At 33.8% G+C, this 27,001-nt stretch overlaps 1 protein-coding gene across 2 annotated transcripts; it reads right to left on the bottom strand.

Moving 5' to 3' along the window:
- Positions 1-1,124: 1,124 nt before the first annotated feature.
- On the bottom strand, positions 1,125-26,755 carry LOC145664868 (uncharacterized). 2 transcript variants are annotated; one of them, XR_014127534.1, is made up of 4 exons: positions 26,353-26,755; positions 19,223-19,684; positions 10,096-10,374; positions 3,909-4,046 (listed from the first exon to the last, which is right to left on the bottom strand). XR_014127534.1 is itself a non-coding variant. In XM_081731910.1 (3 exons), the coding sequence occupies exons 2-3, from the start codon at positions 19,609-19,611 to the stop codon at positions 3,221-3,223; spliced, it is 1,215 nt and encodes a 404-aa protein (XP_081588036.1). In that variant the 5' UTR covers positions 19,612-19,684; positions 26,353-26,528; the 3' UTR covers positions 1,125-3,220. The 2 variants fall into 2 exon arrangements, 1 of the variants encoding a protein (XP_081588036.1); XM_081731910.1 differs by lacking the exon at positions 10,096-10,374 and having other exon boundaries at positions 1,125-4,046; positions 26,353-26,528.
- Positions 26,756-27,001: the final 246 nt, after the last annotated feature.

Genomic DNA, 27,001 nt, shown 5'->3' with positions numbered 1-27,001 from the left:
AATTAGAGAAAGATCATGCAAAGACTTAGCCTACTCTGCTTTCACAAGCACAAAATCGTGTTTTTGTTGCCATCAGAACATACGGAAGACACAAATCGAACGAACAAAAATTAACAGAGAAAATATGCAGTATGTCAGATATGCAAGAAAACAGTGTTCCAAATGTGATGAGGAACTACACATAAAATGCTTTGACCAATGGCATCAGAAATATGTAATGTACATCGCGATTCCTATTAGAATTTAAGTCAAATTTCATTAAAATTGGAAATTTCTCCAAAAATCGTTCTGCTTTATTTGAAAATAGTTATTTTTCTTATCATTGCAAGTAAATGAATAAATGTTAAGAAAAAGCTCCATAATTAGTGGCCTAATAATTTTGCAGAGAAATGCTAATATTAATTGAGAAGTTTGATGCAATAAGGGCGTAAGTCTGAAACATTCAGTTGGAGAAAAGCGTTTTTGAAAATTTTAGTGTTTTTCTTACATAAAACAATGTAATATGCAGCATTTTATTAAGATATTGAATTAAAATGTTAGCAGGAGGCTAAAGAAGCATGGCAAAAGCCACAAATGCGTTTGATGCAAAAAGGGCGTAAACTCACTTACGCCCTTATTACATCACACTCCTCAATTGTAGCTTGTATTCGCTCTTTTATTCAGGGAATATAATTTTAAAGCACACGTTTCCTAAAAACACATCCTGAAATCTCTTGTAATGTTGATGCATACATACAAGTCAGTTATAGAATATAAATAGATAATTTTAAGTTCCTATTTTTGAATTCACACTTTAAACTTCATCGACATTGTGCCAGTAATTGTTTTATAGTAAGAATGTAGACACCTCTATTATGAATGATACTGGGCTGAAATCTAAGAATTTTTAAAAATAATTTTATCAAAATATTTGATAATTTTTATTATCAGAGATGTTTATATTTTAGTACCTAACGCGAAACATATGTTAATTTTAAGAATTTAATCAATAGTAAGAAAGTACGTATTTGTAAAACGAACAATATTCTATCATTAAAATTGATGATTTACTAATAAGTATTTATTTTACGAGAAAGAAAGTAGAGTTTACTACCTTTTTGTGAAATTCAAAAATGAAACCGATCGACGTCAAAGACAGTTTATTAAATATAATCAAATTCGCATCAGATTGGCATTAGCAAAAGAAATTTTTAATTTTGCCATTTGTAGTACCATGGGTTCCATCAATCTTTCTAAGAGTAAGTACTTTAACACATTATTCAGGTTTAAAAGTTTTCGCACATACATGATAACATATATATATGGTAAAATATTTTTGTATTATTAAATTTTCATGTTCCTGTTATGATTAAATACTAATCTGACATAAAATGCTGGTTGTATAAACTGATATCCAGCTGAATCCCCATCCACATTGCTGACCTAAATGTGGCTGTCACCGTGTGTAATAACATCTTTCCATAAATTCGCTTTTGCATAAAACGAACTTCCAATTTTCGAAAAAAAAAAAATTAGGTTCTAATCTTGTGTGAGTCAACATATCAAGTTTTAAGGATGATTTCAGACAACAATCCTTGCCAAACGTTTCATACGCATAAGGCTCCTGACCTTTAAGAACATATATGTAGACGAATTTGTATTCTTAGTAAATGTCATTCCAAATTACTGGCATCTCAAACATTTAGGCCATGATCAGTATATATCGACATACGGTTATTTGAACTTCCTTTTGAGTAAGATTCTATATTGACATGAGCTTTCACAACCGTATACGCGTCAACACGTCTCTGTTAGAGTAAAACATTTTTCACATAACATAGATGGAGTTTTGTTACTCTAATTTTCTAACAACCAGTTTCTCTCTTTCACTATATGTATCACTATATAGTTAAGGAAGAAGAAGGGTAGAGTATGTGTTTGTTTTTCTTGTCTTCTTAACCATAAATAGTGTATCCATTACTCGCACCCACCATGTCTATTAAAAATGCAGAAAAGGAAGAGAAATTAGTCTGCAGATATGTACTATTACATTTTTTTCTTTACCGGAAGTAATAAAATTCAAAATGTGGTTATAGTGTTGGTTTACTAAATTCAGGATTGTTTCGTTGAAAATCATTTGGTCCTTGTCTTAATTAAGTTTGGAAATGTTGTTAAGAACGTTTTATCAGTCGAAAATATTGCTTGTTAGAATATACACACATAAAGATGAATTTTATGTTCCTTTTTTTCCAAATCGTGGCTTTTGAGTTCTTCGATGAATAAATCAATAACAGTGGTAGAATTTTTTAATATGAGGTGAGACAAAATTTGATGATTTTCCTTTTGTTCAGAATAGTTTTTTTTTTATCTACAAGTTAAGTCCTGAGTGCAAAAAAATTGTATCAGTAACTTAATAATTTCCAATTTTTTGTGGCCAGAATATATTTATATGATTGAGAATCTCCTAGACGAGTGTGTATTTGCTGAAGAAAATTGTCTCCAACATGATGTAAGACATCAGATTCAAAGGTTGTTTAAAGTTCCTACTCATTTGTCACACCAACAACGCCACGTTTCTCTATTTTAGAGTTGACATAGTTTTGTTGAAGTTAAGGCAGTATCAAACAGTCTTGAGCATTTAATTAATAAATAAATACTTACACGTTGTTCTCAGAGATCATATGTAGCTGCATAGATTTCTAAAAACGAAGATAGTTAAACTCAAATTTAATTGGGTAAAATTTACTGTTATGTCTGGGTTAACAAACGGTACTGCAAACTTGAAAATATTTTAAAAATCGGTTTTAGCGAACCGGCTGAATAACAACACTGCAAACATGCAGTAGTTTTCTTGAGCTGTATGCGAAGACAGAGTTTGGAATACTTTGTGTTATTCTATTCTAAATATTCTCCTACATTTTTAATTAATTTTTGACTTCTCACTAGTACGTGCGAACACATTGTTTCTCAAGCTCGGTTTTTGAGGTAAAACACTCCCACTTTATTAAGCAGGTAAGAGTTGTCTTATCTATATATATCAACAGTGACACATCAATCCTAATTTTCAGCTAAAAGCTAACCAGATCGTTTTGCACGTAAGAGATTTTTCACTTGTATGGGAATATCCGTGGTTTTCGAAACTTGATTTTTGGCTTAATATTTTTCCTTGCCACCAAGCATACAGTTTTGACAGGCATCTGATATGTAAAATCAAAGTTGATCTTTGACTGAAAGTGTTCTATCATTCTTGGCACGTACCAGGTTTAGTTACTCTATGCAGTGACATATGCTTCCTAAAACTGGATCTATGACTAAATTTCTTACCACATTGGGAACAACTATAAGGTTTTTCTCCTGTATGTGATACTTCGTGATCTTTTAAACTTGATTTACAGTTGAATCTTTTTCCACATTCTGGGCATATATATGGTTTCTCACCTGAGTGTGTCAACATGTGGGATCGCAAATTGCCATTTGTCGTAAATCTCTTTTCACATACATTACACATAATTGGTTTCTCACCTGTATGGACCCTTAAATGTTTGTTTAAGGCAGATTTTTGGAAGAATGATTTTTGGCACATTTCGCATGTGTGACGTTTTTCACCGTTATGCCTCAACATATGAATATACAAATTGCCTTTCGTCGCGAATTTCTTTCCACATTCATGGCATGTAAGAGGTTTCTCTCCCGTATGTGTTAACATATGTTGTTCCCAATTTGATCTTCTACTAAATTCCTTTCCACATCGGTAACACGGGTGATATGTATACCGTTTTCCTCCAGCATGTGTTAAAATATGTGAATTCAAATTTACTCTTTGACTGAACCCCTTGCCACATTCCTGGCATATAAAGGGTTTCTCACCGGTATGTGTTAATATATGTTTGTCTAATGTTGACTTGAGTCTGAATCTGGTCCCACATTCCTGGCATTTATGCGGTTTTTCACCTGTATGTACGGACATGTGACTTCGTAGCCTCCATTTCACACTGAATTCCTTTCCACAGTATTGGCAGATATAATCTATTCCACTTAGATTCCTTACGACGTGGTTTACCAAATAACTGGAAAGAAAGTGAAAAACTCACATAAATTTCGATCGTAAATCAAAGAAATACGTGTAATCCTTAAGAATAAGAAAAGCGCTAATTTCTTGTTCGTCGAAAGAGTGATAGTATAACAAATTATTAACGTTGAGAAAAGGATAAACATAAGAAATGTCACTATCATTTACATAGGAAGCTCACAAAAAGGGAATTAGCAATGAGAGGTAATTAGATCGTTAGAGTATAATAGTTTAGTATATATAGTAAACTCATGCATTTTATCCGATTTTTTATGCATTTTATATTAAAAGTACATACTTAAATCTTAAATCCCTCACCAAATCAGATCCATTAACTTGTGAATGATCAAAAGATTTTACAATTTTATATATATACATTTCGTAATTTTCTTATTTTCAACAATTGCATATGGATATCGCACACGATGCAATGAATATACCGCTTATCACATAGAAATTAAAGATATTGTCTCCAGTACTTTGCCCTCTATCCTTACATCTACATCTCGTTTATTTATTACGGTCAAAAAATCATTTGAATTATTAAATTACGTCAAAAACAGAAAGGTTATAAGTTGCTTTTATGATTAAAGCTCATATTCGTTCAACGCTTGCCAAAGCCTCTCTCTCTCTCTCTCTCTCTATATATATATATATATATACAAACACACAGATTGCGATATTTTAGTATGTATTAGCACAGGAAGGGAAAGTTGGGATAAGGATAGCCTTCACTTAACATATACTGAAATTCACATATGATTTCAATGTATGTTAGGTGTTTCATATTAGGACAAATTTCGATTAAAGGCCATCAGAAAAGGAATTTCACTGTATTTCATAATATTAAGAAGATATAGAACAAGAGGAATAAAATGCCATTGTTGCCAGCCCCACTTGGCAACTTTAATCCTGGTTTCATCTAAGCCTTCTAGAGTGGTAAATTTGACTCTAAAGAAGTTTATTTATGTTATACACATAAATAAAAACTATGAAATTTTTAGTCAAATACTAAACTTGAAGACACTTGCAGATATAACATTTATAAATATTTGAAAATGGAAACGTACTGTATTGAGCTACAAAACGTTTTACCGTAAATTACAAAATAATTGCGTAGACAATTTTCTGAATTTTTAATTCAAAACATATACACCATTTATTAAAAGATTTGGAATATTCAATGAACATTAACAAGAATTAAAATTGAATTCTTTGAGAGTATATATCGTTGTCCAGATCTGAAGGTAAAATTACAAAACATCATATCTTGGCTTTTTATGCACCGATCTAAAATTTAAGAGATTCAAAAAGATTAAACCAAGGTGTAAAATTTTATCATATTTTTAATATAAAATTCCAAAGTTTGATAATTAACTGAATCTAATATCCAGTATTTAATAGACAATTTAGCTCTTATTTTCTCGTCTACCATTTTATCTATCACATGTTTAGTTAATCAACAAGGAAGAAAAATCGTAGGTCATAAATTCAATTGTCATCCAAATAAAAGCTTATCTCAAATTCCATTATCCTTTCTATCTTCCCCATTTTAAATTGCTCTTTACTTCTTGTTCTTTCAAACTAAAAAAATGATTTATCTCTATACTTCCAATCTTGTTAATGAAATCAATACGCTTCGCAATTTATTATTCAGAATTTCTCTATTTAAGGTTTTTGGTAATAAAATGCATAAAAGTTAATATGAATATAACACATACAAACTTAATTAAAACACTTCAAACGATTTATAATTCCTTGAATCCTACGCTAAGTTCTTCCGACCAATGAAAAATTCCATAACAAATTGTATTGACAGTTATAGCTTCTACAAAACTATAAACTTATCTTGTTTATTATTTCATTAAGAGATATGCTGTTCCTTCAATTACAGCTCAGCACATACACTGGCCAATTTCTAATGAATTCATCTTGATCTTTATACATTTCCGTGTTACTATATGTTTTTCTCTTCAATGTGGTATATTTCTCATGAATTTTAAAATAATTATTATAGTATCGAAGCTTCAGATTTTCTTGGAAAATACTTCACTTTTAGAAATTTTAAATATGTGTTTCTCATCTTAGATTGCTGTGATTTACTATTATCTTAATTCAGATTTTAGCTTCTATTATTTTCGAAAGTTTCAACTACATAGTCAGGCTTATCATTAATTATTAAGATAAATTGTATACTCATATCCAACTCAAGGAATGAATCTGTTACTATTCTTCTAATACATTGATGCATACTAAGCGAATACACAATTTTTGATTTCTTTCATATTTCTAACTTCAATTTCCTCAAATTAGTAGTTTCGCATTTAAATATTGAGATGCTTGTCTTCATATTGTTGTTATCTCCCTACTATAGGTTAGGCTTGCATCCGGTGCTACACTCCATTATATGGAACAAAATTATCAGCGTTTGTAAATCTTATTTCTTTTTTCACATTATATCATTATAATCACTTACAAAATGGGTACAACCCTTAAAAGAACATTAAAAGCCTTAATCCTAATTTCTCACATACATTAAATCCTAGCTTATTTTAGATATGAGCCATCCGATTTAGAAATATTTGAAGTTCCGATTATTGTTGAACTTATTTCAGTGATTACTTTTTCTCATCTATTACAATTTCATGTTTTAAAAATTTTATTTGAAAGAACAAGAAAATTATTAATAAGTTTTATCATATCATCTGCACCAAATGCTTCCACAGCTTCACGTGTACAAGTTCGAATTTCAAACGTTACTTCAAAGATTAATAAACCCATCACAAAGCCTACTAATCAAACCATTACCTCTCTTAACCACATTTGAAGTATTAACTTTCTTCTGTTGATGTTAGTTCTGAATTCATAGTTCTAAATTCATAGTATTCTCAACCATCTCCATTTCTTAAATAACAAATTCTCGTTTGCGAAACCGCAACTGTAGCTACTCACTGAAATCAATCAGATTTTCATCCATATTTCCAGTATTCATTTTAATCTCATCAATTTTATCTCATTATAGGAAATAATAGAATATAAAAAATGATTATATAATAATATTGTGGTTTATATTCTGGAACCATTTTAAATTAATCTACAAATGCTGTTCCTCTATGATTGCATATTCATAACTTGTAGCAAATATACCACCTGCTAAATTGCAGTGAATTGTCTGTGTGAAACTGGTAAATTATTTCCAATATACACGTTGTTTTTCCCAAGTATTTGCCCATTCTCAAACCCAAGAAGAGTACCTATATATATATCCCATTTTTATATCTTCATTATTTGCACGTGCTACTGATTCTACTGTCTTTCTGAAACGATTTCTAGATAGTGTAATGAGTGTAGACTGAGATTCTCACTATTTGTTATGAGTCTTTATATTATATTGGAGCTTTGAAACAATAACTTCTTTATTAAAATACTTAAATCAATTTATTCCTCCTGTAACGTTTAGGGTCGGTACGTACTTTAAAAACAGACTAAACAAATATGAAAACCGTTATTACTATTATCTAATTCAGAGCAAAGTGTTTTCTTTAATACATAATTATTACGAGTTTTAATGTGTAACAAATAAATGAGTTTGATTAGAATAACAGTATTGCAAGAGCAATAGTAATGAACTTACTAGAACACACTGGGACCATAGATAGTTCAGATTTTCAAATTATTCGGATTTTCGAAAATGACTAAGAAAATGCCATTAAGGCTTAAATATACTGTACGGTATACTCTTTTATGGATACAGTGGTTATACAGTACATAGAGTAATTACAATACCGTATGTAAAGCTACTTGTTTCTGAAGAACCTGCTGGTACACTAAATTACACTATTCTTGTAACTCACACTTAAAACTTACCTTGTATAGATCTAAGGGAAAATCAAAATATGTATGACAATATGAATAAGCTTTTGTAAAAACACTGACGGACAACGCTATTGTTTGTTTATCGCTAGCGCTAAGACAAACTGTTAAAAGCTTCTAGGGACCACGTTTGGATTATCGACGTCCTACTGTACTTACCAACATATCCTTATTCTATTGTCTTAACGAATCAATATATGTTGATAGTAAAGTAGTTTGGATTGATCGAGCTCCTTCAGAATTTCCTGTCATCCCCCCCAAGCTCTGTTAAGAAATCCTGGCTAAACGAACCAATATATGTTCCAGTAAAATAGTTTAGAATGATCGAGCCCGTGGTGTGATGGCTAAGGCCCAGATTTTTATGTTTTTACATATTTTTTCCTTTGTATGTACGCTGGTGAAAATATGAAATGTTTGCAAATTACGAAGTAAGGAGCCATATAAACCAAAATCACGTTACATATTTTTACACATTTTGAAATTGTTACATATTTTCCGTTTACTGTACATATTTTTACATAAATTCAGTTTCCTTGCTCCTTTTCGCTAATTTTCTTTAAATAATACGCAAATAAAAATAGTCCTATATATGGAATTATACTTAAAAAGCACTCTGTTAAACCGATTTGCATTGCGGAAAAACTGGGTTAAAACAAATCGTACACTCTACAATATGCAAAGAAACGTCGTCAGTTATCGCTTTCAATCCTGAAAAAAGATGTTTTTTTTTATATAAAGAAAGAAAGAAAATATAAGGATTTTTGTGCTTATCGCCTTTGCAAGCAGACGCCACTCGGATGTGTCGGTTAAAAAGAAACTAAAACGCATACAGTTGGTTGGCTTTCTCACCTTTTTTTGTATGTGCAACCTCTATGGGTGAGGGTGGGGGTGGCGGTGAGAGAGAGGTGAGTGGAGCGGCTAGGCTTTATCACTTGTTTCTTAAATCGAATAACAAATCGCTTTTGTGTGACTCGATGGCTACTCTGACACTTCTTTTTTCAAACAAAAGGGGTCAGTTTCGCGACCGGTTTGTTAGTGTGCACGCTTGTGACCGAGTCAGTTTCTTGTTTTCAATGATGGTTTCCGCGTCAAAATTCAAATCGTGGATAGCTATGGATGACGCTTATACCACACACGGTAAAATTGTTTTATGTCAAGTATGCGATAGGAAAGTGGGCTGTTCAATGAAGTCGCAATTGAATCAGCACATGAAAACAGGTATTCACATGAAAAACAAGGTGTTACATCATGCCGCAAAGCAAAAACTTTTAACCTAAACAAAACCAGCATCTGGAAACAGCAATGAATTTTACAAAGACCTTGCCAATGCGTTCATACCAGCAGACATACCGTGGTACAAATGCAAGTCCCACAGTTCGCGTCCTTTTTGGAAAAATATTGCAAGATTCACATTCCTGACGAATTTCCTATCCGCAAGAGATGTGTGCTATGAAGATACTATCAAACACATTCGAGCTGAAATTGGTGATTCGCATATATGGTTTACGGTGGATGAAAGTACAGACGTATTAGGACGTTTCGTTGCCAATCTGGTGGTAGGAAAGCTTGACCCTGAGTCTCCAACACGATCATTTCTGATCTGTTCAAAAGTTTTGGACAAAACAAACCATTCACCAGTTGCACGTTTCGTAAATGATGGACAGAGTGTTGTGGTCAGAAAGTGTTCCTGCAGAAAAAGTGCTTCTGATGTGTTCTGATGCTGCGGCGTACATGTTAAAAGCTGCCGATGTGCTTAAAGTGTTCTATCCAAATCTCATTCATATGTGCTGTTTGGTCGATGGATTACATCGTATAGCACAGGAAGTGCGGATCAACTTCTCTGAAGTCAATGAGCTTGTGTCTTCTACTAAGAACATTTTTGTGAAAACCCCTGGTCGTGTGCGGTGCTACAACAATATGCTACCAAATGTGTCGCTACCACCGCAGCCTGTACTGACACGGTGGGTCACTTGGATACAGGCTGTTAACTTCTACAATGAAACTTTTGATGCTGTAAAGTGAGTTGTCACTACATTTCCTGCAGAGTCTAGTGCAGCAGTGCGTGATTCTTAAAGTGCGTTTAAAAATACTGTTCAATGTTCACTAGCGTATATTGCAGGTAATTTCGGGTGGATTGCAAACGTTATCGAGAAATTAGAAACTTCAGGACTTACTTTGAAAGAAGCGACGTCAACAATGGATGATGTGGAGAAGAAACTCAACATTGTGCAGGGAGAAACAGGTGCGAAAATTGCCCGGAAGTCCCAGTCAGTTTTGAAGAGGAATCCAGGATACCTAACATTGAGGACTGCATGCAGGATATTGGATGGAGAAGAGTCGGAGGCCCCTGAGGAAATCAGCCCTCCTGCGCCTGCCACTTCCTGCGACGTGGAGAGGTCTTTCTCAGCCTATAAAAGGATCCTGACTGACCAACGTCTCTAACTCCTGAACACCTGGAAAAGTATGTAGTGCAGCGTTACCCAACCTTTTACAACTTGCGGCACACTACGGGTGTAACTTGAAGTCTCGCGGCACACTCATAGATATTATAATTTGTATATATAAAATACCGTGGTATTTTTTTCTGTGATTACTGATCTTCTCACACAGAAGAAAGCACAATCACGGTTTTAATGCTTATTTTTTATTCTAATTTAAAACTAGAAAACAATTGCAATGAAATATAGGACTCAGGCTTTTAAAAATATACTTTTTTTTTCGAAAACTTTATCCAATCTTGTATTAAGAAGGAAGGTCACTTAATAACGAACGAACAAACAAATATATTGCACTTCTAAAACACAAATGTAGGTAATTTGCATGCATGTTTACTTTGTCGAAAAGATTGAATATTTTAAAATTTCAAGTTATGAAACAGTCTGCAACAACAAAGAAAGAATAATGGTCATAACAATGACGAGAAATATTTTTTTATTAGCTGCACAGCTTTAGCAGCTACACAGTAATGCAGGTACAATAATAAAGTATATTACAATTACAGTAAGTTTTTCCATTGTAGGTATTCATAGTAATGTGAAATACAAATATAAAATTTACAGGTTTTTTTTATATTTTCATTTACATATTTCTTGTCTTGTAATTTGGTTGCTATAGAATTATTAATTTTGTTTCAATTTCCTCGCGGCACACCAGCGGCCCATTCGCGGCACACCAGTGTGCCGCGGCACACCGGTTGGGAAACGCTGATGTAGTGGTTCATTGTACATCAGCGAAGTAAGCGATTTTTTTCTAAGTTTTTTTTCATCATATACAATAATGTGGTTTTCATTTTTCTGAGAAAATTTCATTTGTTACTACTGAAAGCTTGAATTGTCTGTGGCAAGTTAGTGAACTTTTCGAATACCATATTATAAAATACTTAGTGGTTCATGGTGCGCTCTGAAAAGTAAGCACTCGTTATTTTAAATATTTTTTTATTTCGATATTCAGTAATGTTATTTTTAATTTTTACTAGACAATTTCATTTCTTTTTTTAATTTGAACGTATTTTTGTCAAGTTAGTGACACGAAGTGTTTGAACACGCAGTTCATTATATAAAATATTTAGTGGTTTATTTTTCGTCTGGAAAGAAAGCGCTTTTTGTTTTGAAGATTTTTTTTTATTTTGATATAGAATAACGTGTTTTTAATAATGTGTTTACAAAGTCTATCTGTTCCTTGTTAAAGCTTGAACGTATCTTTCGAAAGTTAGTGAAGTTTTCAAACGCGCAGTTATAAAATTTGAAAGTTCCAAAGGTAAGCGTTCTTTCTCTTAAATATTTTTTTCCTCTTTTGATATTCAATAATGTGATTTTCATTTCTCTACGAGACAATTTTCTTTGTTCTTAATGAAAATTTGAACGTATCAGTAACAAGTTAGTGACAAAGGTTTCCCATTGTGTAAAATCATTTAGTGGTTCATTCTTTGTCCCAAAAGTAAGTTCCTTTTGTTTAAATAAATATCTTTTTTATGTTTATATGTTCAATGTGATTTTTTATTTTCTTGATACATATTTTTAGTTGTTTCTCCTGAAAATTTGTACGTATTTGTAGGAAGTTATTTACACTTGTTAAGCTTTTATTACATAAATATGTTACAGTATATTTATTAGCTAAGAAAACAGCACAGACACAAAACAAACACGAAAAAATATTTTCACATATTTTCATATTTTAAACATATTTCTTACATATTTCATTGATTTTTGTTACATATTTATGTACACATTTCGGTACTTTGTACTACTTAAAAATCCGAGCCTTAGTGATGACCCCAGTATTTCATGTCACGGATCCCTCCTTCACGAAATCCTGGGTACATGCCTGACTGAACGCACAGGATCTACAGAGGCTTTACAAGCGGTGGTTTGTGATGGAACTCCCGGGAATACGGGTAACAAAAATGAATAACATCTACGCTGGAATCTTATCTTGAAAGACCGCTGGAGTGGCTTATATCCATGTTACATTGTAATGAATTGAGTTTCAGGAAGGTATTCAGCGTGTTTGATAATAGAACTGATCCAGCGACACATGAAGGACTTATTACCTAACTGCTGTTATTTGATCCTCAGACCAAGCCCATCACTATCTTTCTATCTATTTCAGCCTCTGTAATCGATGTTCCTGAGCCATTAGCTAAAGATCAAAGTTCTGATCAGCTGTATTTACTAAGTATATATGTATTGATTCAGCAAGGGCGCAAAATTCAGATCCTAGTATTCTGCAATACTTAAAAACGTCATAGCCAGGTGCCTTAAGCCATGCACGATGTCTAACTAAAGCTAACCGACTACTTCGATTATATATTTGAGACGAATCTCCATCAGAGGAAGTGAAGCGTTTGGTACGATTCATACTAAACTTCTATGCTCCTATCTGGTTCTATATCCGCTATCATCCATACTGTTAAGATGGTGCAGAGAAGTATTACTTCATGGTACCACTGTATTAAAAACTTTTGTCATCCTGAAAACCTGATGCTCAGTGATATTGCTAATGAAAAGGAAAGCATAAGAACATTTTTATGTCGGCATATTCTTCAAGGAAGAAAGAAGACTCCCAGCTGTGTGCAAGTTCGCTGCTTTGATAAAATATGAGCTAAAAATAAACCTCAATGCTACTACCTACATGGAACTAATAAACTAGGAGAGTACTTCTATCAAAAATCCGCATTTACTTGATGACATAAGCGATGATATTCTGGTTTGTAATCAACAAATTCTACCGAAGTATCAGTGTCATTCGGCCGATGTTGTACGCAATGTGAAAGATGTATCCACTGTTTGTACTAGATCTTTGGTCATTCTCCTCGACAAGGTACAATACTACAAACCAAACATTCTCGAACAGAAACACCTTCTGCACAGGAAAAGTATAATCTTGTATGAAATTTTATGTTGTCAGTTGCTTTAAAATGTAAGAATTTGGGAATATTTACTCTTCACTCTATACTGTGGGTGCAATTGAAAACACAACAAAAGCAACCTAACGTTGTCATTTACAAACGAATCTGGAATAAATTACCTTTAACACATTTTAATTTGTAACTGGATAGATCTCCGAGCCGAGATTATCTGCAATCTGTACCACTATACTACTCCAGATAGCAGTTCAGAATGTGTATACAATATGTACTCCATATCTGGCTGTCATTCACATAAAATCTATCTGTTCAAAGTAAAGTTGGACACCCTTAGACACTATTTAAATGCACAATTCTTTTATTTTCCATTATCAGGACGCCACGGAGCACCAATTTCACCATGTTTGGTTATCCCATCAAAATGTTAACAAAATTCAACCCACCTTAATATATATCATACAAGGTGTCTCAAAAGTCCACTGACATAGGGTAACTCCGTTATTATCAGATTAAAACAAAATGGAAGAGGAGAAACTGTCCTCAAATATGATGTCTTCAATCTAAAAAGAAGAAATCTTTTAAATTAGACGAACATTTGGGCTGTACACTCTATGCGCCCAATGTTAAATGAAAATGAAACATTGCCTTTTACCTGGAAACACAATCTAAGTGAATGAAGTTACAGTCTGTTAATGCTCACGTGTCGATTGCCAACCCGCATTTTAAACACGCCCCCATTCATCATACTCTTGCAAAATTTGTTCACCTCTTGTCTCATCTTTCCCTTCCCCAGCTTCCGGTAAATGGCAACGTTGTATTTTTCATTTAACATTGCGCACATAAAGAGTGTACAGCCCAAACGGCTCGTTTGATTTAAAAAATTTGTTCACTTTAGATTGAAAACGTATTTGGAGACGGTTTCTCCTCTTACATTTTATTGTAACTCTCACAATAACAGAGTTACCGTATGTTAGGGGAGTTTTGAGATACCCAGTATATATTCCAAATGCGTAAATTAACCAAAATATCAAATGCTAGAACTGCGATTTGAACTTTAATAAACACAAAGGAACATTTTTAACAGTAACGATTCAATTGTTCTTATTAATGAATGTAAAAAAAAAAACACTCAGTCGTAATGTTTCATGATTTTATCTTAAAAAATCAAAACAATTAACGTGATTATTTTGCAAAAGGAAGACGTAAGTCTTTAAATTGTTTTTATCTTAGTCGAACATACTTTAAAAAAAAACAGTTAGTAAAACACAAAGTTAAATGCTTATATATTTCGTCCAGGTGATACAAATCTTAAAGAAGTGCATAGTAAGTTTCTTGGCGGGGATATATTATATGATGAATATAGAGAAACACGTTTCCTGAAAGATGATTACGGTTTTATAGTAATTGATATAATATGAGAAACGAACAACGGAAAGCATAGGAACAAGATTAAAAATTTCATAAAGATCTAACAAGAGAAACTTACACCCGCAAACAGCAGGGGTGTCTTATAGATAAACATCTGTTCTCAATGTTCAACATCAACGTTCGAACGTTTTGATATAATGAATTCAAGAGAAAACAATTGGCAATAAGATTAGATTACGAAAGTTTTAAAAATCAGAAGAAGAACAAGTATGATCAACATGAACAATTTTTAATAAATGAAAAATGAAATGAAATCTTTGAGTTTTACGTCCCACGGTTATGCCGGTTAGGCTAAAGGAGACGGTGATGATGAATAATGAATGAAATCGTGGAATGAAGAAAGTGGGAGGAAACGGGAGAACCCCGAGAAAACCCACGCACACGGTGTTTGGGGTGTTTGTCCACCACAAAGTTCACTTGGCGGGGGCTGGGATCAAACCCGGGACCCCAAGCACCAGAGGTGAACGCTCTACCACTGAGCCACCGCGGCCCCTCTTTAATAAATGCTAATCATATTTTATGAAATAAAATTAAAGTAACAGAACAAAACAAATGTCTAATAACTGAAATTGTTCGTGTTGTAAAACAGAATTTATATTAGCTTACAACACTATGACAAACAACATTTGAGGAAGCAAGAGTGATTCAATATAAATAACTGCCTTTCAAAAGAAACTCACGTTTCCACAAGTAGAGCGAAAACCCTTAATCTCACCAATCTCTCAAGAAATAGGAAAAATAAAATCAAGGTTTAGAGTTTTTAAAAGATAGAAGAGTAGTTACAACAACCAAACCAGGAACGTGATTATATGATTGGTTTAGAGGAAGTTAAAGGTAAAATTGCTTATTATAAAATTGGATATGCACAAGTACGAATAGAAGGTAATAATATATTTGTTGATTATGAAAAGTATAGGGCATTACATGATTTAGTGACGTTATCAACAAGTAAAATGATGCCTGATAATAAACATTAGTGTGAAATTGTCACAAATGATGAACAATATATAAGTAATATTACACACAAGTGTTAGGTTTCAAAATAATGATCCATCAACTAAAAAACTGAATAGAGTTTTGAATTTAAATACGACTCGTACATAATCTATTTGGGATGAAATAAAGAAGTAACGAAAAGAAATTCCATTGCCAATAGAACACAAGACAGATGAAAGTATGCAGATTTTCTAAAAGAATATTTATTGTAGTATACTCTCCACGTGCTGGAGATAAACAAGTAAACGATAAGTATCAACACGAGACAAGTGACTCAAAGTAAGACTATAACAGTGCCACCCACGAAGAATGTCGAGGGCGCCCGAAGTTTAATATAAAAAAAGCCGCAGTTCACTTAACAATAGCAGTCTGCCCAGACTGATTGTAATTGTATTCTCTTGGCTGCATTAGGGCTGAGAGACACCCCAAAAGATCTCTTTGCTGCACTAGGCCTGAGATTTGCACATTCTTTCTCTTGGCTGTGCTGAGCCCAGGGAGCCTCTTATTGCATTCTTGGCTTCTCTAAGGAATCACTAAACCTTTCACTTGGCTTCATTGGCCCCTGATAGTCTCCTACACCGTACTACCATAACTCAACACTGCTTTAACGGACATTATCATCTTCCGACCAAGATTGTAGAAAGTTACTCTAATTGCGTACTATAGTGTTTTGATAGAATTTAAATGTTTGGACTGAAATGAGAGAGACGTTAGTGGAGCGGGGTAACAATATTATATAAGTTTGAAATAAAGCACAAGTTAAATAAGGGCGATTTTACCATTAGTTTTTGGCGACTAGAACCACCAACAAATTAAGATAAGGGAAATGAATATGAATTTAGTGTTAATTTGAAAATAACTAATACATTTTCATAGATAATTGGTAGCAATAAGAGCTTTAAGGAATAGCAATCAATTTAGATTATTTTTACCTTAATTTGTAGTTGTTTTTATTTTCCCTTTCTTACTCATACATGTTTATTCTTTTTTTAAGTTTTAATGATAGTAGGTTGGGATGTCTTGATGATATTTATGATGAAGACTTGTTTGACAATCGACCATGACATTGAATGCTGGACAAAAGGCAGGGAGACTTTCATGTGTCCCGCGTTGTGGTTGAGATTTGAAGACCAAAATTATGTTTTTTTAATTGCTTTTGATTGAATTGTTTCTCTGATGTTAGAATGAGATTGTGGTGTCACCCCAAGATTTTATGAGCATGGTTGATTGTCTAAAACTGACTGAAAAAGTTTGTGTTTTACATGTTATTGATTCAACATAAAGTTTTTAAACTTCCTTCTGCGCTTCCTAACGTTGACAGCTAAACGTACCAAAAGGAGATTAACTTGAGTTAAAATATTTACTTTTATATTTATTATTTTCTTGTTGTGACATCGTGTCGTGGGTAAACGAACGAAACGGACAATGTTTTTCTAGGAGCCTGACTATGAGGGGCCAATAAGCTTGAACCAATTGAGAGAAGGAATTGATTTAATAAAGCAAACTAAAAGCGTTGCGTATGAGACTGTTAAAGGGTGAAGGTTTCAAAGATCGCAACCACTGTTTATTACAAATTACATATAAGTACAAAGACTTTCTCAATAACAGCAAAGTAATAGTTAATGTATCTTTCGGCGTAAAGTTAGTTAGCGACGCCCAATAGAATATTGGTCTTCGTAAATTCCTTGAAAGCTGCTTGGCTTCCATTGATGACTTATTGAATTTTCACATGAAATAAGGATGTCCTAGCGGATCCTTACTTTATATTCCTTAACAATAGCAAGTTTTGTAATAAAATGATTTTGGGAATAAAACTAAAAATCCCGAGTACTATCTTTCTCTAGCAAACCATCACAATAAAGTTACAGTATGGAAGGACGATGTTAAAAATTAATTGACAAATTAATTGTTAGTGATGGACAACCAAAAGCAGGTAATAAAATTTTTCAGAAAGTGAAAGTGAGTATTAAGGATATGATCAATTTAAAACTATCAGTTTATTCTAAATGGTCAAAAATATATACTCTTTTTAATTACAATATTAAACTTGCCAATAGATACATTGTTGCAGGAACTTGTTTAAAGCCTAACCTACCATTTCTTTTCGGAAACCTTTAGAGGAACTCGGGTACTGACCTAAACTAGTGCTAATAACGGTTAAAATTCGATACTCCGCAGGCGAGTATTTACGTTAGAAAAAATATAATGATCAGTCTAATATTGATGTGTCTCGGAGATTCAACGGGTGTTGCGGTGAAGAGTTTAGCCAGCTCTAACAATTCATTAAAATACAGTTAGTTCTTTAAGGAAACTAAAAAGGTTAACTGCTAGGTATGAAACTACGGAACCATAACAAAGAAGTGATAAAGGCATTAATCCATTATATCAAGCATGAGAAAGGTATGAGATAGACTATAGAGATAGTAAAAATTCAACATCAAGACACACTACGGACAAACAATTAGAAAATAAAACATGGAGAAAAGTATCTGCAAAAGTTGCGTTATTAATTACCGAAAAATTAACCGCTTTAGGAACTACTTTAGCGATGAAAGCCAAAATGAATTAAGGTTTAAGATTAAAATCAGAATGGAGTTTTTGAAGATTTTCTATATAATAATTATGTGTTATAATATATATGCTAATATGTATCATATAATAACATGTGTCGGTTTCATTTTTACAATCTACATCTCGGAGCATTAGTAGCGGTTTGATCTTTGGAAAAACGAGCGCCAGCTATTATAAGAACAGTAAATGATACTAAAAAATAAGCAAGAATTTAAGGAAAACACATAATTCAGCAATGGAAGAAGAAAGCCGGAAAAGTTGAAGGTAGGCCTAAGAAACAAAAAAATAATAAAACCATTAACCAGCTATGACATAGAGAGATTAGATACAGAATAAAAGATATGGCATTTAGAGGGGTATTTATGAGTGATGAATTATCAGAAAATCTAAAAACTGAGAGCGTGGCATTGTAAATTTAAATAAATTCATAACGTTGGGTATGTTATCAAGATAAAAACGGTACGTACGTGTTTGAATCTTAACCATTAATACAATATCCTGAAAATTCTAGTATATTCTACAATGATAGTTGTATACACGATTTGACTGTTAAAGAAACAACTCCAGTAGCTTCTTTGTAATTTAAACGCTTGTGAAATGTGTTATTTTTAATTAGCAACAAAACAAGGAAAAGTCGCCCTCGCTAGTCTGATGGCTAAAAGGAGCTTTAGGTCCACGTTCTCCTGGATTCGCTTTCTAGTGAATAAAAATTGAAATTTCTATCTTTACGGTGTTTAGGGCTGTAGCGTGACGTCTTATACATCTTTAGTGCTGACGAACAACATTGAACTTCAAGAACAATAAGACATCCTCATTTATTCAGTGATTTATGATATAATTCGACAAATTTAACGTAAACTAAGAGAGCATAAATTAAGAATTTTTAGTTTTAAAAAGTTACATAATCAAACTTTTTAAAAACCTCACAGATATAAACTTACCTGAGTTCTTGAGAATTGCTACATATTTCTTGACGATCACTATCTTCAACCTTTATTTCTGTCTGATTTCCAGCAGTACCAGAAATATGACGGGTTGTTTCTACTACTGCATCATCCTCATCGTTCTCTGCAGCGACTGGGAAATTAGAAACGAAAGTTTCACCTAATACGGAGACTTTAACGTCGTTATCTCTTTCCGTTGCACTTTCTCTTTCTTCCTTACATTCAACATATTCCAAAGGACATGGTGACTGAGAATCCTTAATTTCCAATTCGGATTCCAATTCGGGACAATCATTACATGGTTCATAACTGCAATCTTCAATAGGCTCAACTTCTGTTTTTATTTCAACTTTAATAGAAGAATCACTGAAACATTCGGAAGCCATTTAGTTAATTCAAGAGTTGTTTACATTATAATTGAGACCATCACCCCTTTGCATTTGGGAGAAACGAACAATTCTGAAAGTACAAGAAATTTCAAAAGACCATTACATAACATTGTACCCAACAAAGGAATACCTAAATACAAGCTACGCTTAACTACCCCTCATTACAGAGAATATTGCATAAATAAGAGGCTATAGTTGCGGCTCTAAAAGGAGCTCAAAACTCCTATTACTGAGAACACGCTGAAATAAGATTAACGAAAGAACTACTTACTTTATAAACCATATTCGTTCCAATCATTCTAAAAGTATTGAAGATTTTATTTTCACTACCTACAAAAACATTTTGAAAGAAAATCCCAGAGGATATTTTGACTAATTTGAACTATGATAATGGCACTATTAATCAGGTGGAATGAAATTGAGAAGTAAATTAAAATTACGAAAAAGGAAATGGTATAAAAATGAAGAGACAATCGATGGTACAATTAAGTACAAAATCCAACAGCACCACACATACACACATCAATTTTCCCTTTCATTCCTTCACTTCTTTTTGACTACAAACTGCACAATTTAATTTGCTTCTAGAGCCTCCGTTATCATATTTTGCCTTTGTCTTCTAGAGGTCGCTAGGGACGAAACAATAAAGTGTTGAATAAAAATAAATAAATGAGTGTAACAAACGTTCATTTTGGTACAGAATTCTCTCTTTATTTGCGTAACGTCCATGATTACCCAAAGAGGCAAAGAGAGAGAATGATACCGAGAAGTCAGCTAATGGTGAAATGAAGCTGTACGAAGCAGGGTAACCATGAGGAAATCCACGTAAACGGACGGTAAACAGATGAACTTCACTCGAAATCGAATAGGAACTTAACACGCCACGGGGTGAGCATTCTATCACTGAGAGACTGCAGCCTCTTATTATTATCGCATTAACTATTTGTCACTGTAATACTTTCAGTTAATAAGCTTGCAACATTTACAGTGTTTGATATCGCACAAAAATAAGGTCATTTTGTATATTTATGCGTCATAATTGTATGGGAATTAATTTCTAGTATCAAAAAATTCACATAGATTAATTGCGAAACAAGATGTTTTCTTATTTATTCAATTGTTATCTGAGATTTTTTAACGTGACGTATACTACTTTAGTATGTAGCTGTGAGAACAGATATAAACTGACTTCAGATTCGCTGTTAAAACGACGGATTAGGTTAACGCGCGCACAAAGAAAGTACATTTAAAAGAATTATAAATACAAGTTTTTACAGTAATTTAGTCGTTAATTTTGCTAATTAAGACAGAGAAACGAATTGTAGTTATTTGTGAACGAGCGTCAATAATACTACGCTGATTTTTAGGCAGTTGAAATGAACTATCGTTTGTAAAAAATAAAATTTAAAAAAATCAACACCCAGAAAGAATCGCCCGAACAAGGTTAAACTATGAAGATTAATAAAATACTCTACCAGCAATAAGTGATTAAGTTTGCAATAAAATGGCGGACACATAGGCACTGCAACGTCCGCTCTTATGATAGAGTTGCGCCACTCTCGCTCAGGGATGAGCTGTCAACGAAGTGCAAACATGAAAGCAAATGCCAATACACCTCTCGACGTCAGGCATTATCAGTATGTAGGCACGTTCAAATGGGGCAAAATGATAGGTTTCCGAGTAATTGGTGTTATACTGCTACCTTTCTGGAATGCTACTACATTCCGGAATGACCGTCATCATGTGAATATGGCTGAAATGGACCATATAGCTCTGTTTACAGAAATGGTTTAACGGAGCGACACTGTATTGGGTGTAAACTTCCGTGAGCCAACGATTCGATGTTGTCTGCTGCGGGGTGAACTGATGGTACTCATGCAATTGGGTTAGCTGTCATTGACCAGGAACTACAAACATCTCGGACTGCACTAGCAAGTGATCGCCATGGCAGGCGTCTTGAATGGGAGAAATGTATTTTCCGCTTCAGCCTATCCTACATTTTGTCACAGAGCACGTCATCAATGACATTCACGTCGTCAACGACACCTGGGACTTCTATGGTTGCTCGTCAATAACAGGTAACATAATGGCATGAGTGACATTAGTAAGTGCCGCACCAAGCGTGTTCAACCGTTGGCACAAACAAGTTCACACACGTTACAGTGCTAGCGTCAAGCCATCAATGTGAACGAAGCTGTAGAGCCAGTTACGGACAGAGACAAAATGCCAGTTATCCCGTGCTGCATTGGTACTGCGTTATTCAGATTTTACTCTCGGCTTTGCAATACCATCTATTCAGTGTTTCCACACACGTGCCATTATCGTAACATCATGCCCTGTACGAACCAGTCTCAGGGTATGATACACTCGTTTCTCGGACATCGAAACAAGCTGTCCCGTTTGAATGCACTCATAAATGATATTGCACCCTTTGACGTCGACGAAACTTACTGATATATGCTTTCATGTTTATAGTTGGTTTGATAGCTTTTGTTGTAACACTACTACAAACAACGGTATACGAAAGAACAAGAGGGAACTGCTTGGGTTACCCATTTGGCACTTCTCTGCAAATACCATCACTTTTGTTTGTTAACTGTTTTACTAATCCTCAGAGTTTCGTGTTATTCGCGACATTCATTGTGTGTGTTATATTCTGACACACAGCAATACATAATGCAGAGAAGAAGTGAATAAAGTTGCCTTATTTTAATTATAAGAGCTTCCATCACGAATGATGCCAGCGTTAAAACTAGCACACAGAGACTAGTGATGGGTAAATTCCTGGGAAGATATTTTTCAGGAATATTCCCTGGAAAAAATCCCAGGAGGATTCTCAAAAATGGGAATATTCCGGGAATTTATGTACAAACAAAGAAAATTGTATTCTATTACTATATTATGATTTCCAAGGTAAATTCGTTTCTTATCACCGTATATTATTACTGTTATGTCCAGAGGATTCTTCAAAATGTATATTCTGAACGGCATTATGTTTTTTTTATTAATATTTTATTATATTTAGAGAATACGCATAAATGTATATTTACTTACAATATGTTCTATGCAAGTAAATATGTGGAAAATGGTATAGTAAGTCAACATACTTTTACACCGCTAAACAGTTTAAATTTATATATAAGTGAATTTTCTACCATTGATATTATAAATATATTAACTTTTTATATGTTATAAACAAATTAGGTTGGGTAACTGCCAGAAGACATATGTCTCACCATGTCTCAGAAGACACATTTGCGCATACATATCTATGTTAATAATATTTGCAAGATACTGACTTAGTTTCACAATTTAGCACGTAACATTATAACAAACGACCTTACTTCCTACCTATTTCTCAAAATTTCATGCGTTAATTAAAGTGTAAGAGAAGTCATAAATTTGAATCAGAGCCAGGAGACAGATCGACGTCTATCACTAACGGTGGTTTGGGGTGTATTGATAGCAAATCATCTCTATTTCTACATAATTTCTACATTGCTTTACAAACTGGTTCCTTTTCGTCATTTTTTAAGTTAATATTTTGCTACTTTTTAGTGCAAATGGAAATGGAACTTTAAATATCATATCATTAGTTATTTAAAGTACTGTCCAAGATTTTATTATTTTTATCTCCAAATTATTTGAAACCTAGAGGTAAATAAAAATAAATGAAAATAAACTAATTAGACACATGATTCTTATAATTTCGAAGATAAAGTAGGGAACGGAAATAAATTCCTTCCCGGGAATTTATATGGAAGAAGAAAAACGCGGGAATATTCCCATATTTTATTTTCCTTCCCACCGGGAATATTCCCACTGCCCATCACTAACAGAGACAAGATCAATACGAATGTGGCCAAGAAGGTTTAAATTCGATTTTCGGTAAAGGTAGACCAAGTTATGTACGTTTATTTTCTTTAAACTTGACCCATATCATCTGACATTACCATTCTAAAAGTTCTCCTATAATCATTTATTTACGTCAATCATGTTTCTCCTGTACCGTATGGACCATAATTGCGCTATTATCAACTGATGTTTTCGTTCTTATAATTTAAATAAAATTTACGATCATAAGATTTTCGAAAAGTATCTGTGTGCCAAGCATTTTGTAGTGAATGGAATGAGAGAATCAAAAAACATTAAAAAACGGAAAAGATTAATTTCCAGTAAGTTTACCTTTGATATATGTATATAGGTTACAAAAATCATACATACGAGGTGAAAAATAATTATAAAAATTATAACCATCACGAGGTTATAGAAGTATTTTTTGTAGACGCTTTGTCTATTTCGTAAAGATAGTGATTATTTTTTCGATATATACTTATTCTGCGACGCAAATAAGTTCTTTCTTCGGTGGGAATTGCTTCCTTCTCACGCAACTGAACAAAGACGTATTTCATTGCTTTTTCATATATATATATATATAACATTGCTTTTTGGTGAGAATCTTTCACTGAGCGACGAACCTTTTCAGTGTTTCTCCCTGACTTATTAATATGCACAGTCTATACTCTACTGTTATTTGGAACTGAATTAAGTGCTTTCTTTAATCGCTTATGGAAATATTGCAGTAGATTAGAGAAGTTCAGAGTAGACCAGATGTTCGTACCCCAGAGTGACGCCAGTCACATCGCTTTTTAAGTTTGTTATCTGTAGTTTCACACGCCCGAGTTATCGCAATGTCTCGTGCGTCGTGGCCAGTGGACTAAAATTAAATTCTTTTCCGTATTCTGTTTGCATGTGCATACAGGTGATTTAACTGACTGGTTTTTAGAATGAACTGCCAACATTCTTCAGTGAACGATTGCAGCTCGTATCTCAAACCTTCGCGCTCGAGGATTGTGACTCCACGTTTTAAAGTGGTAACTACGCACGTCGCGTCGAGCTTCGAGTATAGCATTCTACTAAGGGACATAAGCTATTAGCCGGTGAAGGTCGTTTTCTTACGGCTAGCCCCAACTAGTGAAATCCCAGATTCCCACTTTGGAAATTGTGTTATTTTGCTGAAGACTCATCTCAACTCTTCATGACCGTTTGGAGCAGCAACTAGATTACTACGTGGGATTGTCCCGCCAACTTTTCCCCCAGTGCTAATTCCCGAAGTGCGTCAATGGTGTGAGAAAAGCATTATAGTGAAATCTCAATTATAATTTTCTATATATAAATCAAAGTGATAAAGGGCTACAATATAGTGAAAAGTAAAGTGCGATTTTGATAATGAAATAATTAAGCATGTTTGGTGTTAAGTGCTGTGATCATTTCTCTTCGTTATTCTTCTTTTTAATAGTATTCTAATAAATAAGTATAGTGTCATTTAACTCAGTGTGTTTTTGTTGTATGTGTGAATGATGTTTGTGTGCGTTATGGTCTGGATGACCGTCTGATTATCCGTGAGGTTTTCGAGACGAGACATCCGAACCTCTCGGCGCGTAATGCTCATCTCATCTTGGGACCGACGAGCAATTTTGAAACAATTTTGTAATCCCTTCTTGGAGAGGTCCTTCAACGTCCTACACAGGTAAGTCCAGGTCTCAGGAGAATACTTATTGGCAGGACCACGGAGGACAGACTACGATTATTCAATTACTAATAAATGGCAGCCCAAACAGCGACCAGATACCTGATGGTTACAAATAAATGGCCACCCGAACAGAGACGACGAATCGATTACAAATAAATGGCAGCCCGAACAGCGGCCCAATCCCCGGGTGCTTACAAAAAATGCCGCCCGAACAGAAATACCTGGTTGGGTGCTACTGTAAATATATGTATTAATCATATCGCCTGAGAGTTTGAATGTTCTTTAACTGGTGTTGCTTTAGGTTTCTACAGTGAGAAAAAGGCCAACTTTCTTGATTTATATGACAAAGATTGATATTTACATGTTTTAACTATTTGTATTATTAGAAGCGTTGCACAAAATTTGCAGCCCATATCGAATGCACTGAGGTATAATATTGATATCATGCAAAATGTAAGGCATAATTATTAATGCAGTATGTGTAATTTACATTATTATTGTATCTTTTGTGTTTATATATGTAAATGACGTGTCCACTGCATATGCATTGTAATACAGGTTAAAGCTAATGTTTAGCAGAAAGGGTCCAGAAATTGTTTCCAAAAAATGTTAAACTTTTGGTAATTTCTGTTCACATTCAGTTAGTTTAGATTAATTTATGTTAGTGAAGAAGTTCAGCATATTTTTTTTCAAAAAATGATAGAATTTCGCTTATTTCTGCTTATATTAGGTTATTTCGGTTAACTTAGGTTACGTTACCTTAAGTCTAAGTACTTGCATTATCCATTTCTCCTGCAAATTTTGTGTTTTTACTTGCTTCTGGACCCCTTCTGCTAAACATAACCCCAAGCTAAGAGTACGGTGTGAAAATAAATTCCTCGTTAAAATATGCTGCCACTATTTCCGACATAAATTTTATGCGGATAAAAAAGACGTCAAAAATAAATAAAACCAACGTAATGCGTCAATTATACTATATGGTGTAAATCACCACAAATGAGTTAAAAAAAAAAAAAATCGGACTACAAATTCAAAACATGCAATTCAACTAGAAAGTATTTTCTTTCTCTTTTCTTGCTTTAAATGGTTTCGTAAGACGTTCTGAATTGTTATTACTCTACCCCATACCTAAATAATAATTGCGTAGATTTATAATACGCCCACAAATTGATTTGCACAGATGTTTACGTGCTATCCAGTATTACCTGCTATTATACTAGAGTTAGTTCTTCCATCACGAATTTCACTCGTAGTACCTTAGAAACTGTTTCTTAAGGCAGGAGTTGCGAAGGGTGAAGAAACTCTTAATGTAAACTTTCCCTTAACGGTATAAACACAGAGAAAATGTCTTGTCTTTTCTTAGACCATTATCGGTCAAATAGGTAGGTCCCCCAGTTCCTTAATCATGTGTGCTATGTTTGCAAAATTGTATTATTTGTACATCACACGGAGGATTTGTGATTCAAGAACTAAATTGCAAAAATACAGGACACAATTGGGAAGAAAGGGCACAATCGGGAAAGGCCAAAGTTAGGAAAAGTCAAAATCGGGAAAGAAGTTCAGACAGTGAAAGAGGGCTGAAAGCCGAGTTGAACAGGGCAAAAAGTTAGAGGAATGTGGGATGTATAAAATGAATAAAGAACAAGGAGTATAAAAAACAAAGGTGATGTATGTATGTGTAAATGTAAAAGAAAGTGTAAATGTAGTATAGGTGGATAGGAAATCCCACTCCACTCACATGGCAGCACAACACATGAGGGCACTCGCTGTAACGGCCATAGTCGAACTCCCCAGAGAAAATATATGAAAACACGTCCAGATCAGTGACGCAAACTCGAAATCTTACAAAATCCG

Source organism: Thermobia domestica, chromosome 11 (genome assembly GCF_964235325.1).
Source record: "Thermobia domestica chromosome 11, izTheDome1.hap1.1, whole genome shotgun sequence".
In the NCBI taxonomy this organism is placed as follows: domain Eukaryota; kingdom Metazoa; phylum Arthropoda; class Insecta; order Zygentoma; family Lepismatidae; genus Thermobia; species Thermobia domestica.
This window is presented reverse-complemented; position numbering and strand designations above follow the sequence as displayed.